At 55.5% G+C, this 13,014-nt stretch overlaps 2 protein-coding genes across 5 annotated transcripts in view; one reads left to right on the plus strand and one right to left on the minus strand.

Moving 5' to 3' along the window:
- The window catches only part of PIEZO1 (piezo type mechanosensitive ion channel component 1 (Er blood group)), a 60,643-nt gene extending 54,597 nt beyond the window's left edge, over positions 1–6,046 (plus strand). Inside the window, exons 39-51 of the mRNA XM_087827090.1 lie at positions 165–468; positions 728–851; positions 943–1,090; positions 1,174–1,388; positions 1,531–1,689; positions 1,768–1,915; positions 4,027–4,215; positions 4,419–4,511; positions 4,607–4,779; positions 4,854–4,976; positions 5,052–5,131; positions 5,222–5,411; positions 5,489–6,046. Of these exons, the coding sequence (XP_087683216.1) occupies positions 165–468; positions 728–851; positions 943–1,090; positions 1,174–1,388; positions 1,531–1,689; positions 1,768–1,915; positions 4,027–4,215; positions 4,419–4,511; positions 4,607–4,779; positions 4,854–4,976; positions 5,052–5,131; positions 5,222–5,411; positions 5,489–5,738 (2,196 nt within the window). The 3' untranslated portion in view covers positions 5,739–6,046. The remainder of the gene's footprint in view (positions 1–164; positions 469–727; positions 852–942; positions 1,091–1,173; positions 1,389–1,530; positions 1,690–1,767; positions 1,916–4,026; positions 4,216–4,418; positions 4,512–4,606; positions 4,780–4,853; positions 4,977–5,051; positions 5,132–5,221; positions 5,412–5,488) is intronic.
- The window catches only part of CTU2 (cytosolic thiouridylase subunit 2), a 43,431-nt gene continuing 36,430 nt past the window's right edge, over positions 6,014–13,014 (minus strand). For 3 of the 4 annotated variants that reach the window (XM_016197369.2, XM_087827088.1, XM_016197379.2), the window contains 13 exons: positions 10,975–11,053; positions 10,657–10,716; positions 9,425–9,485; positions 8,843–8,952; positions 8,345–8,667; positions 8,139–8,274; positions 7,813–7,944; positions 7,179–7,270; positions 6,943–7,046; positions 6,687–6,834; positions 6,466–6,532; positions 6,301–6,359; positions 6,014–6,208 (listed from right to left, as the gene is read on the minus strand). In XM_016197369.2, coding sequence (XP_016052855.2) covers positions 6,133–6,208; positions 6,301–6,359; positions 6,466–6,532; positions 6,687–6,834; positions 6,943–7,046; positions 7,179–7,270; positions 7,813–7,944; positions 8,139–8,274; positions 8,345–8,667; positions 8,843–8,952; positions 9,425–9,485; positions 10,657–10,716; positions 10,975–11,053 — 1,447 coding nt within the window. In that variant the 3' untranslated portion in view covers positions 6,014–6,132. The remainder of the gene's footprint in view (positions 6,209–6,300; positions 6,360–6,465; positions 6,533–6,686; positions 6,835–6,942; positions 7,047–7,178; positions 7,271–7,812; positions 7,945–8,138; positions 8,275–8,344; positions 8,668–8,842; positions 8,953–9,424; positions 9,486–10,656; positions 10,717–10,974; positions 11,054–13,014) is intronic. The other variant, XM_016197386.2, reaches the window with a different exon arrangement.

Consider the following 13,014-nt stretch of genomic DNA (forward strand, 5'->3'; position numbering starts at 1 on the left):
GGTGCCAGGGGAGGCGGGCAGCAGGTGGGCACTCAGCCGTCGTGTTCCAGGAGGCGGAGCTGGATGCTGTGGGCCCCGGGTGGGCCTGGCCCTTTCGCCTGGTCCAAGCGCTACCCCCCTGTGGCCACGCCTGCCTCCCCACCGCCCTCCGTCCTTCCCCGCAGTGCTATGGCCTCTGGGACCACGAGGAGGACCCGCTTTCCAGGGAGCCTGATGGTGGGCGTGGGAAGGAGGAGGAGCCTGAGGAGGAGCTAGCCCCGCCGGGACTCCAGACCGAGGAGGGCACAGGACTCCAGGAGGAGCTGGGGACGGCTGGGGCCACCACCAACGATGACATCCAAGTGGAAGTGAGGGATGCGCCCCCAGAGCCGCAAGTGGAGCTCCAGCCCAGCGACGCGAGGCGCATCAGTCTGCGTTTCAGGAGGAGAATGAAGGAGGCTGCAGAACCCAGAGGACCGGCAGCCACTGGTACATGTCCCTGTCTATCCACAACCACCCAGCCCACCCAGCTCTCATGGTGGAGTCACCACCCCCGCCACGTTCCAGCCACACCCTCTGTGTCCAGAGGATGCCGCTCTAGCTGGCCCACTGCTGGTGATGCTGGAAGGGCTCTGTGCTTAGTTTGCTGGTCTGTGAAATGGGGTGATGGCAGCCCCTTGGGGGGCTCTCAGGACGGTCAGGTGCTGAGCTAGGCCCCAGTCCATCAGCGGCAACTGCTCCCCCACAGAAGCCGAGACTGAGGACGACGGGGAGGAGGCAACAGCCACCTCTCGGAGAGAAAAGAAGCGGAGTCGTCCCCGGGAAAAAGTGAGGGCGGTGGGCATCTGGCTGCAGACCTTCTGCCTGTCCCTGTGAGTGACCATCCTGGGAGTGGCCTAGGGGAGGCATGGGAGGGAGCAACCAAGGTGGTACTAAGCTGAGCTCCCTTCCGCCTGCCCGCAGGGCCCAGAGTATGTACCGGCCCCTGCGGCGTTTCTTCCACGACATCCTGCACACCAAGTACCGCGCAGCCACTGACGTCTACGCCCTCATGTTCCTAGCTGATGTGGTCGACTTCATCATTATCATCTTTGGCTTCTGGGCCTTTGGGGTGAGCTGGGCTCAGGGCCCCCAATGGACACAGAGCCCAAGGGCTACCCCAGCTCTCCCTGACTTTTCCTTTCCTGGCCACAGAAGCATTCAGCGGCTACGGACATCACGTCCTCCCTGTCGGATGACCAGGTACCTGAGGCCTTCCTGGTCATGCTGCTGATCCAGTTTAGCACTATGGTCATCGACCGTGCCCTCTACCTGCGCAAGACCGTGCTGGGCAAGCTGGCCTTCCAGGTCGTTCTGGTGCTGGCCATCCACTTCTGGATGTTCTTCATCCTGCCCGCTGTCACTGAGAGGTGGGTGCTAGGGGGTCAGGCCCAACCTGCAGAGACATACTTTGTGGTGCCTGGCAGAGCTGCAGTTGGATCCAGGGCCCTTGGAGCTCCAGCTACTGGACTCGGGTGGGGTGCCCTGATCCGGGCTTCCTGTCCCATCTAGGATGTTCAGCCAGAATGCAGTGGCCCAGCTGTGGTACTTCGTGAAGTGCATCTACTTCGCCCTGTCTGCCTACCAGATCCGCTGTGGCTACCCCACCCGCATCCTTGGCAACTTCCTCACCAAGAAATACAACCACCTCAACCTCTTCCTCTTCCAGGGGTGAGTGTGGGTTGGTCCATGGGTGGGGTCAAGGCTGCCCCCTCAGCTCCTCCTGATGGGTCCCCTGGTCTCGAGCAGGTTCCGGCTGGTGCCATTCCTGGTGGAGCTGCGGGCTGTGATGGACTGGGTATGGACAGACACCACGCTGTCCTTGTCCAATTGGATGTGCGTGGAGGACATCTATGCCAACATCTTCATCATCAAGTGCAGCCGAGAGACAGAAAAGGTGCCTGGGTGCAAGGCGGGAGTGGAGAGGGGACACTGGTCACTCCCCATTGGGGCAGATGGGCACTGCGAGAACCAGACAACACTGGTGGCCCCTCCCTGGGCTCACAGCCATGGCAACATGAGGCCAGAAAGCCACTGTGGACAAGAGAGCATTTCTACAACTCTTCCTGGCAGCCAGGAGGAGCTTCTTAGAGAGGGGTAGTGAACTAGACCCTGTTAGGGGCAGGCAGTTGGCAGAGCGGCCCGAGCAAATTGCTCTGTGGAAGAGGCCTGGCCATAATGTTAGCTGAATTTTTGTTCTTTTTTAGCAGTTTTATTGAGAGAGAATTCATACATAAAAGTGTACAATTTGGTGGATTCTAGTATATTTAGAGTTGTGTAACCATCACAATTTTAGAAAATGCTCATCACTAAAAGAAACCCTATTCCCATTAGCAGTCACTTTCCATTCCCCTCATTGCCCAGCTCCTGGCAGCCACCACCTACTTTTATATAGATTTGCCTGTCCTAGGCATTCTATATAAATGAAATCACATGATGCGTGGTCTTTTGTGACTGGCTTTCACTCAGATGATCAAGGTTTATCCATGTTGTAATATGTGTCAGAATTTTTCTTTTTATGGCTGAAGTGTTCTTTTTGTTGTTAGGGTTATGGATAGGGACAGGGTTATTTTTAGGGTTTGGAGTAGGGTTATGGCTAGGTAAAATATTAGGGTTAGGGCTTGGGCTATGGCTAGGGAGTTGGAGCTAAGCCTAGGGCAGGGGTGGGGAATGTTTTCTCTGCCAAGGGCCACTGGATATTTATAACATCGTTCGCAGGTCATACAAAATTATCAACTTAAAAATTAGCTATGAAGCAAGCTCCTGGACTTAGTGAATTTCGAGTCCCGCCTGCGGTTGCTTTGTTAAGGCCAGGACGTTCCCCACCCCTGGTCTAGGGTTACATTTAGGGCTAGGGCTAGGGCTTGGTCTGTGGTTAGGGTTAGGGCTCATGTTACCTTTTGTTTATCCAACAGTTCCAAATGGCGATGGACATTTGGGTTTGTTATTATTGAAAGTGCTGTTATATATGCTCACATATAAGATTGTGGACACACCAGTTTCCATTTCTTCCGGGTAGACACACAGGAGTGGCATTGCTGGGTCATGAGGTAACTCTAGGTTTCACTCTCAAGGAGCTGTTTTCCATGGTGACTGTACCATTTCAGTCCCGCCAATCTCTTCCACATCCTTGTCAACACTTGTCATTGACTTTTTTTACCCATCCTTATGGTTTAGATTTGCATTTCCCTATTGGCTAACGATAAGCATCTTTTCTAGAGCTTATTGGCCATGTCTGTCTTTCAGAGAAATGTCTGTTCGGAGACTTTGTCTATTTTTTCCTTGGGTTAAGCAGCTGTTGGATAAACAAAAGGTGGTACATCTATACCTTTTATTGAGTTGAGGGTTCCATAAATATTCTAGACACCAGACTCTATCAGATATACAGCTTGCAAGTATTTTCCCCAAATCTGTGGGTTGTCATTTTACTTTTTTGATGGTGTCCTCTGAAGCACAAGTCTATTTTGCATAATGCCTAGTTTAATTTTTTTGTTTGTGCTTTTGGTGTTAGATCTGAGGATTTTTAGGCAAATATAAGGTACAAAGATTTGCCCTTAAGAGTTTAATTGACTTAGGTCTTAATTTTTTTATGCAGTGTAAGGGTCTGCCTTTATTCTTTTGCATGTGGATGTCTAGCTGTCCCAGCACCATTTGTCGAAAAGACTGCCTTTTCCCCACTGAGTGGTTGGCACCTGTCTCTACCTGTGGGTTTGTTTTTGGACTGTCTTTCCATTGATCTGTCTGTCCTGTGTAGCACCAATCTTAGCTGCTATAGCTCTGCAGTCAGTTTGGATGTTCAATCAAAGTTTGACTTTTTGGGCCCACTGGATGAGTCCAAGACCATGGCCTTGAGGATGGAAGTGTTGGGGTGTGGAGGACAGCTCAGAGCAGCAGGGAGGGGTCTGAGACCGCACTTGTGGCCAGAGAGCAGGGATGGAGGCCTGCACAAGGCAGGGCAGTGGGAGGGCAGAGCTGAGCAGTTGACCTGTACCCTGCCCCCTCCACCAGAAATACCCACAGCCCAAGGGACAGAAGAAGAAGAAGATTGTTAAGTATGGCATGGGCGGCCTTATAATCATCTTCCTTGTGGGCATCATCTGGTTCCCGCTGCTCTTCATGTCTCTGGTGCGCTCCGTTGTCGGAGTTGTCAATCAGCCCATAGATGTCACCGTCACTCTCAAGCTGGGTGGCTACGAGGTGAGCAGCCACCTTCTACTCCAGCCAGGGGAAGCAGTGCAGGTGCATGCTCTGCCCGCACAGAGGACTCTGGCCAGGCAGCCCCAATTCCCACTCCTCCACTTTCCTGTCCTCATGGACTATGCAGAGCTTGGCCTGGGTGCTGGCAACCTGGGGGTTCAAGGGAGGCTCCCCCAGCACCACGTCACCGTTTCCACCCCCAGCCTCTGTTCACCATGAGTGCCCAGCAGCCATCCATCGTGCCCTTTACACACCAGGCCTATGAGGAGCTGTCCAGGCAGTTTGACCCCCACCCGGTAAGCAGCCCTCACGCTACATCTGCCGGGGAAGGGACAGCTTGGGGGGAGGGGTAGCCTGGCCTCACCCCACTGAAATGCCGTCCTGTGCCCAGCTGGCCATGCAGTTCATCAGCCAGTACAGCCCTGAGGACATCGTCACAGCACAGATTGAAGGCAGCTCTGGGGCCCTGTGGCGCATCAGCCCACCAAGCCGGGCCCAGATGAAGCGGGAGCTGTACAATGGCACTGCCGACATTACCGTGCGCTTCACCTGGAACTTCCAAAGGTAATGTTCTGGGCTTGGGTGGGGCCTGGGTGGGATGCACTCCTTGGTGGGTCACACTGTACCCTTGCCTGCAGGGACCTGGCCAAGGGAGGCACTGTAGAGTACACCAATGAGAAGCATACCCTGGACTTGGCCCCCAATAGTACTGAGCGGCGGCAACTGGCCAGCCTATTGGAGGGCACCTCGGACCAGTCAGTGTGAGTGGGGACCAGGGGGCCTGGGGGCACCAGGAAGGCTGGGCCAGAGCTGATCTACTGGACTCCTCCCCACAGGGTTATCCCTAACCTCTTCCCCAAGTACATCCGTGCCCCCAACGGGCCTGAAGCCAACCCCGTGAAGCAGCTGCAGCCCAGTGAGTGTGTTTGGGGGAGGGGGGTGCTGGGCCATGGCCTCTGCCCTGGAAGAGGGTGGTGGCCCTTACTGTCTCATGGCTCTGACCCAGATGAGGAGGCTGACTACCTCGGTGTGCGCATCCAGCTGCGGAGGGAGCGTGTGGGTTCCGGGGCTTCTGGCTTCCTTGAGTGGTGGGTCATTGAGCTAGAGAACTGCCAGGCTGAATGCAACCTGCTGCCCATGGTCATCTTCAATGACAAGGTCAGCCCACCGAGCCTAGGCTTCCTGGCTGGCTACGGGTGAGTGTGCGGTGACGGGGGGGCTGGGGTGTGGCTATGGGCAGCAGCCCCCAGAACTCACCTGCCCCTGCCTGCAGGATCATGGGGCTCTATGTGTCCATCGTGCTGGTCATCGGGAAGTTTGTACGTGGCTTCTTCAGTGAGATCTCTCACTCCATCATGTTCGAGGAGCTGCCGTGTGTGGACCGAATTCTCAAGCTCTGCCAGGACATCTTCCTGGTGCGGGAGACCCGGGAGCTGGAGCTGGAAGAGGAGCTATATGCCAAGCTTATCTTCCTATACCGCTCACCGGAGACCATGATCAAGTGGACCCGCGAGAAGGAGTAGGGGCCAGGCTCCTTGAGCACCGTGAATGAAGGAGCCGGCCTAGCAGGAAGGACAGTGCTCCTCAGGCCACAGAAGCAGATAACCCAGTCTGAGGCCACCAGCTGTGACAGGTCCTCCTGGCCCACTGAGCCTTGATGCTGCTGTCAGAAGGAAGCTGTGGCCCCTCCACGGCCCAGCACAGGACTGCTGTCCCTTTCCGTCGTCCCTGCTGGGCCCAGTGCCAGAGACACTGGGTCAGGGGCCCCGGCCCTCCTTTCCCCACGCGTACTGTAGAGTTTTTTAATTAAAAACATTTTTATTTATACAAACGGATATGTCGCCTTTCCGTCCTTGCTGTCCTGCTCCAGCATGGCAGAGGTCCTGGCAGGGTGGTCCTAGGTGTCCATTCTTAGGCTCAGCTCTCATCGGTCTGTGCCTCATCGTCACTGTCCTCAACCAGATACTCTTGCATCTCCCGTAAGACCCAGGCTCTGGAGGAAGCCACACAGTGGGAATCAGCCCAAAGGTGCTCAGGCCTAGAAGGACCCCATCCCAGGGCTCCCAGCACAGTGAGTACCAGTACCTCTGGCTACGGAGCTGGGCCTCGGTCAGGATGTAGGGTGGCAGGGGGTCCAGGGACGGCTGCAAAAGAGAACTGGCATGGGCAACAGGCTGCGTGGCACAAAGCTAAGCCAGTGCCAACCTGCCCACTTAACCCTCACCCATCATAAGGCAGGCATCCACTCACCAAGTCCTTCATGTTCACACGGCACCCATAGCACAGCTGCTCGATGACAAGGGCTCGAGAGTCCTCCCTGTGAGAGCAGAGCTGGACCTGTGTGCCTGGTCTCGGCCCCCTCAATGCAGGGCCCGAGGGCTTAATCCCAGGTGTACTGCCACCCTCTGTGTAGCTATAAGGGACCAGCCATAGGGTGGCATGGGGTGGGATGGGTCAGGGAAAGGACTCACCTCCCACAGGGCCCAGCCCCCTGGCAGCAGCCCTGGGCCCTGCCCACCTCTGCAGAGCAGCAGGGTGTTGTGGGCGTCCCAGCTGGTGGGGTGGGGGGCTGCGTCTGGGAGAGATGTGAGGTCTGGGCCCCAAAAGCTGTGGCACTATCTGCAAACAGAAATGAGTTGAAGGGACCTTGTGACTGCTGAACCCCAGCACCCACTCACTGGTACCCCTCCCTCTCCACCCAAGCACCCGAGGAGATGAAGTACAGACCAGCAGTGTCGATGTCCAGTGTACACATGCAGAGCAGGCAACGGGGGCCTGGGGAGTCACCAGCACTGCCTTCCCTGGGGGCCTTGACCAGCTTCTCACTCGTTCTGGCAGCGTGAGGACAGGACACAGACGCACCACCAGTTAACCAGGGCTTGCTCCTGCCCTGGTCTGAGCCCCAGGGTGGTGAGCTCAGTGCCCACCCCCCACCCCGACTCCACGGGCACAAATACACACACCTGTACACTGTGCTGATCGTGGAAGGGAACTGGGCCTGCAGCCTGAGCATGAAGGCTTCCATAAGCCGGTGGATGCTGGCCTTTTCGGGGGCCTAGGGACAATCAGATGGGGGGGCTGCAGGAGTGGCCCTGGTGCAGAGGAGCAGCCCTCAGGCCTGGCCAAGGGGCCACCTAGAGTGGGGCCCATAGAGTTCTCCACACTGTCAGCTCCCGAGTCTGCCATGTTAGGACTGGAGCGAACCAGGCACACACTTCTACAGTGTCCTTGTAGCTAAAAACAGCCATTATTTAAAATTCCGTATATAAAAAAATGTAAGTGTCTCTGACAAAGCTTATCCTGCCCCTCCATCATCCCCTCCCTGTCCATGACCCCCTAGTTGGGCACCTTGCATTCCCAGGGACAGGGGCACCAGTGGGTGACAACTTCCTCTCCTAATGAGCCCTTTCCCAGAGAGCAGCAGATTGTTCTCCAACTCAAAGGGATGCCCTGTATTTGCTCTGAGGATGCTGGGGGACACAGGGACTCCGCTATGGCACCAGGTAGCAAGCACTGAGGCCAGAGGGCTGGTGTGGACATAGCTTAGGCCACCAGCCAAAATGTGCCGGCGACCTCTGCCCTGTCCCTGCAGGTTACCTTGGTGTCGATGGCCGGTGTGAAGACAGAGGGGATAGCAAACAGGCGGTTGTAGAAGGCAATCTCCTTCAGTGTGTGATCACGCATAGGCCGCACCACCACCACGTCGCCATGCCGCTCGTCAGAGAAGCCCTGGAGGGGGGGATGCTCTTCACTGCACCCAGCTGATAGGCTCAGTCCCCCTCCTTCCCTGCCAGCTGGGGGTTTATAGGCTCCTCCCTCCACGAGGGAGACCCCAAGACTGATTCACAAGACACTACTTTCAAGTGAAGGGGCCCAAGGGGTGAGGGAGAGAGGGGTCCCAGGGTTGCCTGCCCCATGAGTACCGTGTCCCAGGCCAGGAATGCCCCTCTCCCCAGGGCCAGGCTAGTCATGAGCTTGATGGCCAGGCGGGTGCAGCTGTCCCCCATCATCACCTTGGAGTAGCCATGGGTCCGGGCCACATGCAGGATCAAGTGGGTCCTGCAGAGCAGGACAGGGGATCTCAGACACAGGTAGGGCAGGCCAGGACCTGAGGGTAAGGGGAGCTCACCGCAGGGTCTGCAGAAGTTCCTCCTTGGCTGTCAGTGTCTTCACTGAGTCAAACAGTCTAGATAGAGCCTCAGTCTGGGCAGTTGTGGGTAGATGAGCCTCTGTCTGGGAAGCTATGTGTGGCTGAGCCTTGGTCTGGACAGTTGTGGGTAACACAGCTGGACTCTGGAGTTCCTCAGTGCCAGGTTGGCTCTGCTGCTCCTGCCCCTGGGCTGGTGCATGCTGCTGCTGGAGGAAACTGTCCACAGCTGCCTTGTAGGCTCCCTTGGTCCCTGAGGGCTCCTGGGCAAAGCAGCGAAGCACAGATGGTGGCAGGCTGAATACCTTGCAGGGCAAAAAAGGTGGAGGAAGTTGTGTGAAGCCTAGGCCCAGCTCTGTACATACTGAGGAAGAGGCCCAGGCAAGAGGCCCGCAGCCTGGCCCCAACATGTGGGAATGCACCCCTTGTGAACATCTCAGTGGGCACTTCAATGGGCCCTTTCAGGGGTGGGCTACTCACCTCTTCTAAGGCAACAATGTGCCAGGGGAAACCAACTGTCTGCAGGATCAGCTTCATCTCGGCTAGGGTTTTGGCTCTGTCCTCTGGGCTCTGTCCACAGGCTGCTCCCTCTGAAACAAGAAGGCAGAAAGGAGTCAGGGCTTACAGAAGAGCCCCAGGCAGGCAGGACAGGATCAACACATGAGAGATTCAAGAAATCTCAAGGCTGTGCTCTGCAGGGCAGCGGTTTCTGTAGAAACCTTCTCCTTGGAGGAGCATTTTCAGAGTGGACAGTGGGTTCTCTGCCATGGCTGAGAAACGAGGTGGGAGGGGAGAGGTGGGGCAGGTTAGTATCTGGCCCCTTGGGCAATGAACTCAAACCTCTCACTCTGCCCTAGACCCCACAGAGGGGGCCAGGCAGACGCTCCTGCCTGACTCTCTGGCTGTCTTACTTATGAAAACAGCAGTGCCTTTGGTTGTTGACATGTGCACTGTCTCCAGAGAAACATCCCCACCAGGGCCTGGGCATGGGCACAGTGCCAGATGTTTCAGGGGGCCTGTCCCAAGTGGCCGGGGCCCGGGAGGAGAAATGGCCATACATACCATCAATGTAGACAACCCCTGGCACAAAACGCAATCTTTTGGCAGAATCTCGACTCAGGCCCTGGAGAGGAAAAGGGACTAGTCCTCAGCACTACAGCCAGAAGCCACAGGACACTTTCCCTACAGAGATCATTCTCTGTCTGGACTTGGAACCCTACAGGAAAAGGCAGCCTGTAGTACACAGGCTACATGGGGAAGCTGTACAACCTGATTCACTTTAAACTATCCCTGCCTGGGCGCCTGCACTCTCCCTTGTAAAACTTGCCCTCCCCAAGTCTGCCCCTGCTCCTGGCAATGCCCCAAGCAGCAGCTGGATCCACACAACCATCTGTGCCCCCTACCCAAGCTCCTCTGGCTGCTCAGCGTGGAACAGGACAAAAGTATAAAAACAAGGAATTGCTCCTCAGAAGGAAGAGCAGCGCCAGGTGCTGGACAAACATTTGGGGGAGTAGGCGCTTATCTCACATCTGGCCAGGTTTAGCGGACATAAAGTGACAGCAGATGCACCACGCTAGAGCCCTGGGCACCTCCCAGGACCCTGTATAAACCACCCCACGGCTGCAGTCTTGTCCCGTCACTCCAGTCTACACCCCTCGCAGGGAGTGCAGAAGATCCATGTGTGTCCCACCCCCTGGCGAGGGCTTCCAAGGCGCACCATTGGGAGAAGCTGTAACTGCCCCAGCGCTGTGATATGGGCAGGCTGACACAACCAGTGCACAGGCCCCATGCCATCTCTCATCTGCACTCCTCTTTCTTCTCCCCTCCCCACCTTGACAGAATTTGTCTTCTCCACTAATGCTGCTTCACCTGGCAACATCCCTTGCCCTGCCCCCTCATTCTCTTAAACTTCTCAAGGAAGCTGCCAGGGCGACGCCACTTTGTCTCCCAAGATACCTGCTTCTATTTCAATGTTCTGTCCCAGACACACCCCTAGGATGAGAGAAGGCCCATGTCTTCAGGGTCACCTTGACTAATGCCCCACTGTGCCCCTTGAGACCACCTTTTCCCAGAGATTACTTTTCTACAGTACAGCAAATGAACAGAGTGCTAAACAGGGACACATTGGGTACTCCAGACGTAGCTCTTGGCTTGTGTATCTCTTGAATACACATCTGGGAACCCTCCAGGGCTGCTCTCCCTAGTTCTAAGCAAGAGCCCCTTGGTGACAGACCTCCACTCTCAAGCTTGGCTGGGTGGTAGCCTGGGCCCAGAAGAACGGCGTGGAGACTCACCTCAAGGACCTGCCAGACCATGGAGCTGGAAGAAGGGCCCCCAGACCATGCCAGGAGCACCTGGAAGAAAAGGAACACTGAAGGGCACCACATCTCCAACATGAGCATGCCCTTACACATGCACACCCCCCCCCCCCCCGACATGGGTCCATCCTCAGAGCCCAGACACAGGACAGCAGGAGGGGCTGGTAGGATGCAGCTGGTAGGATGCAGCTGGGACAGGCTGCCTGCAGGAAGGGTGGCAGGGGTAAAAAGCCAGGGCCCAGTGGCTGAGCTGTTCAGTCAGGGACTCGAGAGAGGAGTCACCTCACACTCTACCTTCTCTCCGGGAAAGATCAGCCGGTTCTTCCCAAGCACAGCTCTGAACTTGTGGACGTAGAACACCTTGAAACAGTCCCTGCAACACAAACCACCACTGGCTATAGCCATGTGGCCCAGGCTGCCTACCCTCCACGCCAAGAAAGGGAAGCTGCTAATACTGGCCTCTGCAGGGTAGCAGCCTAATGCTTGCTCAGTTACCTTTTCCTTCTTATACCAACTTCCATCTTTAAAAGAAGCATCTTGATATTGACGCTCTGACCAGAGGTCAGCATGGAGGGGTTCTCAGCAGGTATGATTGCCCCAGGATGAGCCTCACACCACATGGGAAGGCCCACCTGCATCACCCCCACAATCCTTACCAGTGTGAACTGATGTCTGAGGGGCCAGGAGCCGCGTGCCACCTGCACCCACAGGCACTCAGAAAGTCCCAGCTGATGGAACAGATGGACACAGGCAGGTGCAGCACAAGGCCACCCCAACACTTCCCTAAGCGGAGGTGATGACCCCTTCCAAGACCCCCATGGAGAGGAACACATGTCTTGGGGTGAAGGGAGAAGTACTGAGAAGGTTGCAGGGGCCCAGTGTCCTGAAGTTCCACATAGGCTCTTCTCTAGTGCTAGGATCCCACCAGGACCAGAAATGCCCGGGAAGTTCCTACAAACAGAGTCCTGGGCTCTGCCCCAAACCCACAGATGAGAACTTCTGGGGCAGGTCCCGGGAATTTTGTGTTCTTGATGAAACTTCCAGCTGATTCTCGGGCTCATGAGGTCAGAGACTGTCAGCCTTGAATGCACATTAGAATCACTACGTCACCGTACATTGGGATGAAACCCAGGCATCTGCATTTTAAAGCTCTCCTGACAACCCCAGCAGACAGGGTGGAGAACAGCACCCCAAGCAGAGGGGGCAACACTGCCCCATGCCTGGAGCTGTACCACGTCTGCTTTCTTACTCCTGCTCAGATGTCCTTGTGTCCATAGCAATCCCCCCCAACACTGAAGAGAAACTCCTTATAATGGGCCGATCAAACAATCCACAAGTCCTTTGAGGACAGAAACTCAACTTGGTGTTTAATAGAAAAATGCTGGAGCTCTAGAGACCCCAAGTGACCAGCCATGGGAAATGACTCCCATGAAGGTTGGGGTGCGGTGAGGCTCCCCAGCAGACAGATGCTCAACTTCACCTGCTCACCGGGTGTGAGGGGGGTGGGAGAAAATCACCACCTGGTTGCCCCGCTCCATGTCCTCCCTGCACCACTAGTCTCCTGAAACCACACTCTCCCTCTGGGTCAGGCCAGGGTTTCCCACACGTGCTGATCCTCACAATCATTGAGGAAACATGTTCAAAACCTAGATTGCCAAAACCTACAACCAGAAAGTCAGCTTCCCACCTTTTCCCAAAACTGAGCAAGCACAAGAGGGGGAGTCCTGCAGGCCTAGCCCGGAGCTGCTGTAGCCTCTCTTTGTATCAGTGAGTTCTCCAAGCAGACTGGTGGGATTATCATTTTTAGATACTCTGAAGTGATTAAAGCAGTGGCTTCCTTGCCTAAAATGTACTTCCTGGTGGCACATACCTCATTCTACTAAGCACACGCCAAGTCTCCTAGGCTCCCAAAAGATGTTCAGGGACGAGCAAGTTTTTGGAAAACAATTTACTCAGTTCCTTTAGTTTATTTTTTGGAATATTTTAGAAAGCGGAGTCCAAGACTCTGGAGACCAATTTAAAGATGTGAGCGGTCACTCATTCAACAAATGTTCATTTGCTATACAAACCATGCAACATCACCAGGAATTAATAGGGGTAAAATGGGAGACCAGCCCTGCCCTCGTGGAACTATGAATCTAGTGAAAGTTATCATACATAGAAAAGAGGATGTGACAGGGGCACAGAGGAGCTTCAGATAAAACAGAACATGCTGGTGTCCAGGCCCCTCTGAGAGTAAGTCTGTGTTCCTGTCCAAAGGACCCCCAGAGATGGAAGAAGGCTGAGCCCGCCCTCCACTCCTCTATCCCTCATAAGTAAAACAGGCATCATGAG

The sequence above is a fragment of the Miniopterus natalensis genome, chromosome 18 (genome assembly GCF_054644295.1).
Source record: "Miniopterus natalensis isolate mMinNat1 chromosome 18, mMinNat1.hap1, whole genome shotgun sequence".
Lineage (NCBI taxonomy): Eukaryota > Metazoa > Chordata > Mammalia > Chiroptera > Miniopteridae > Miniopterus > Miniopterus natalensis.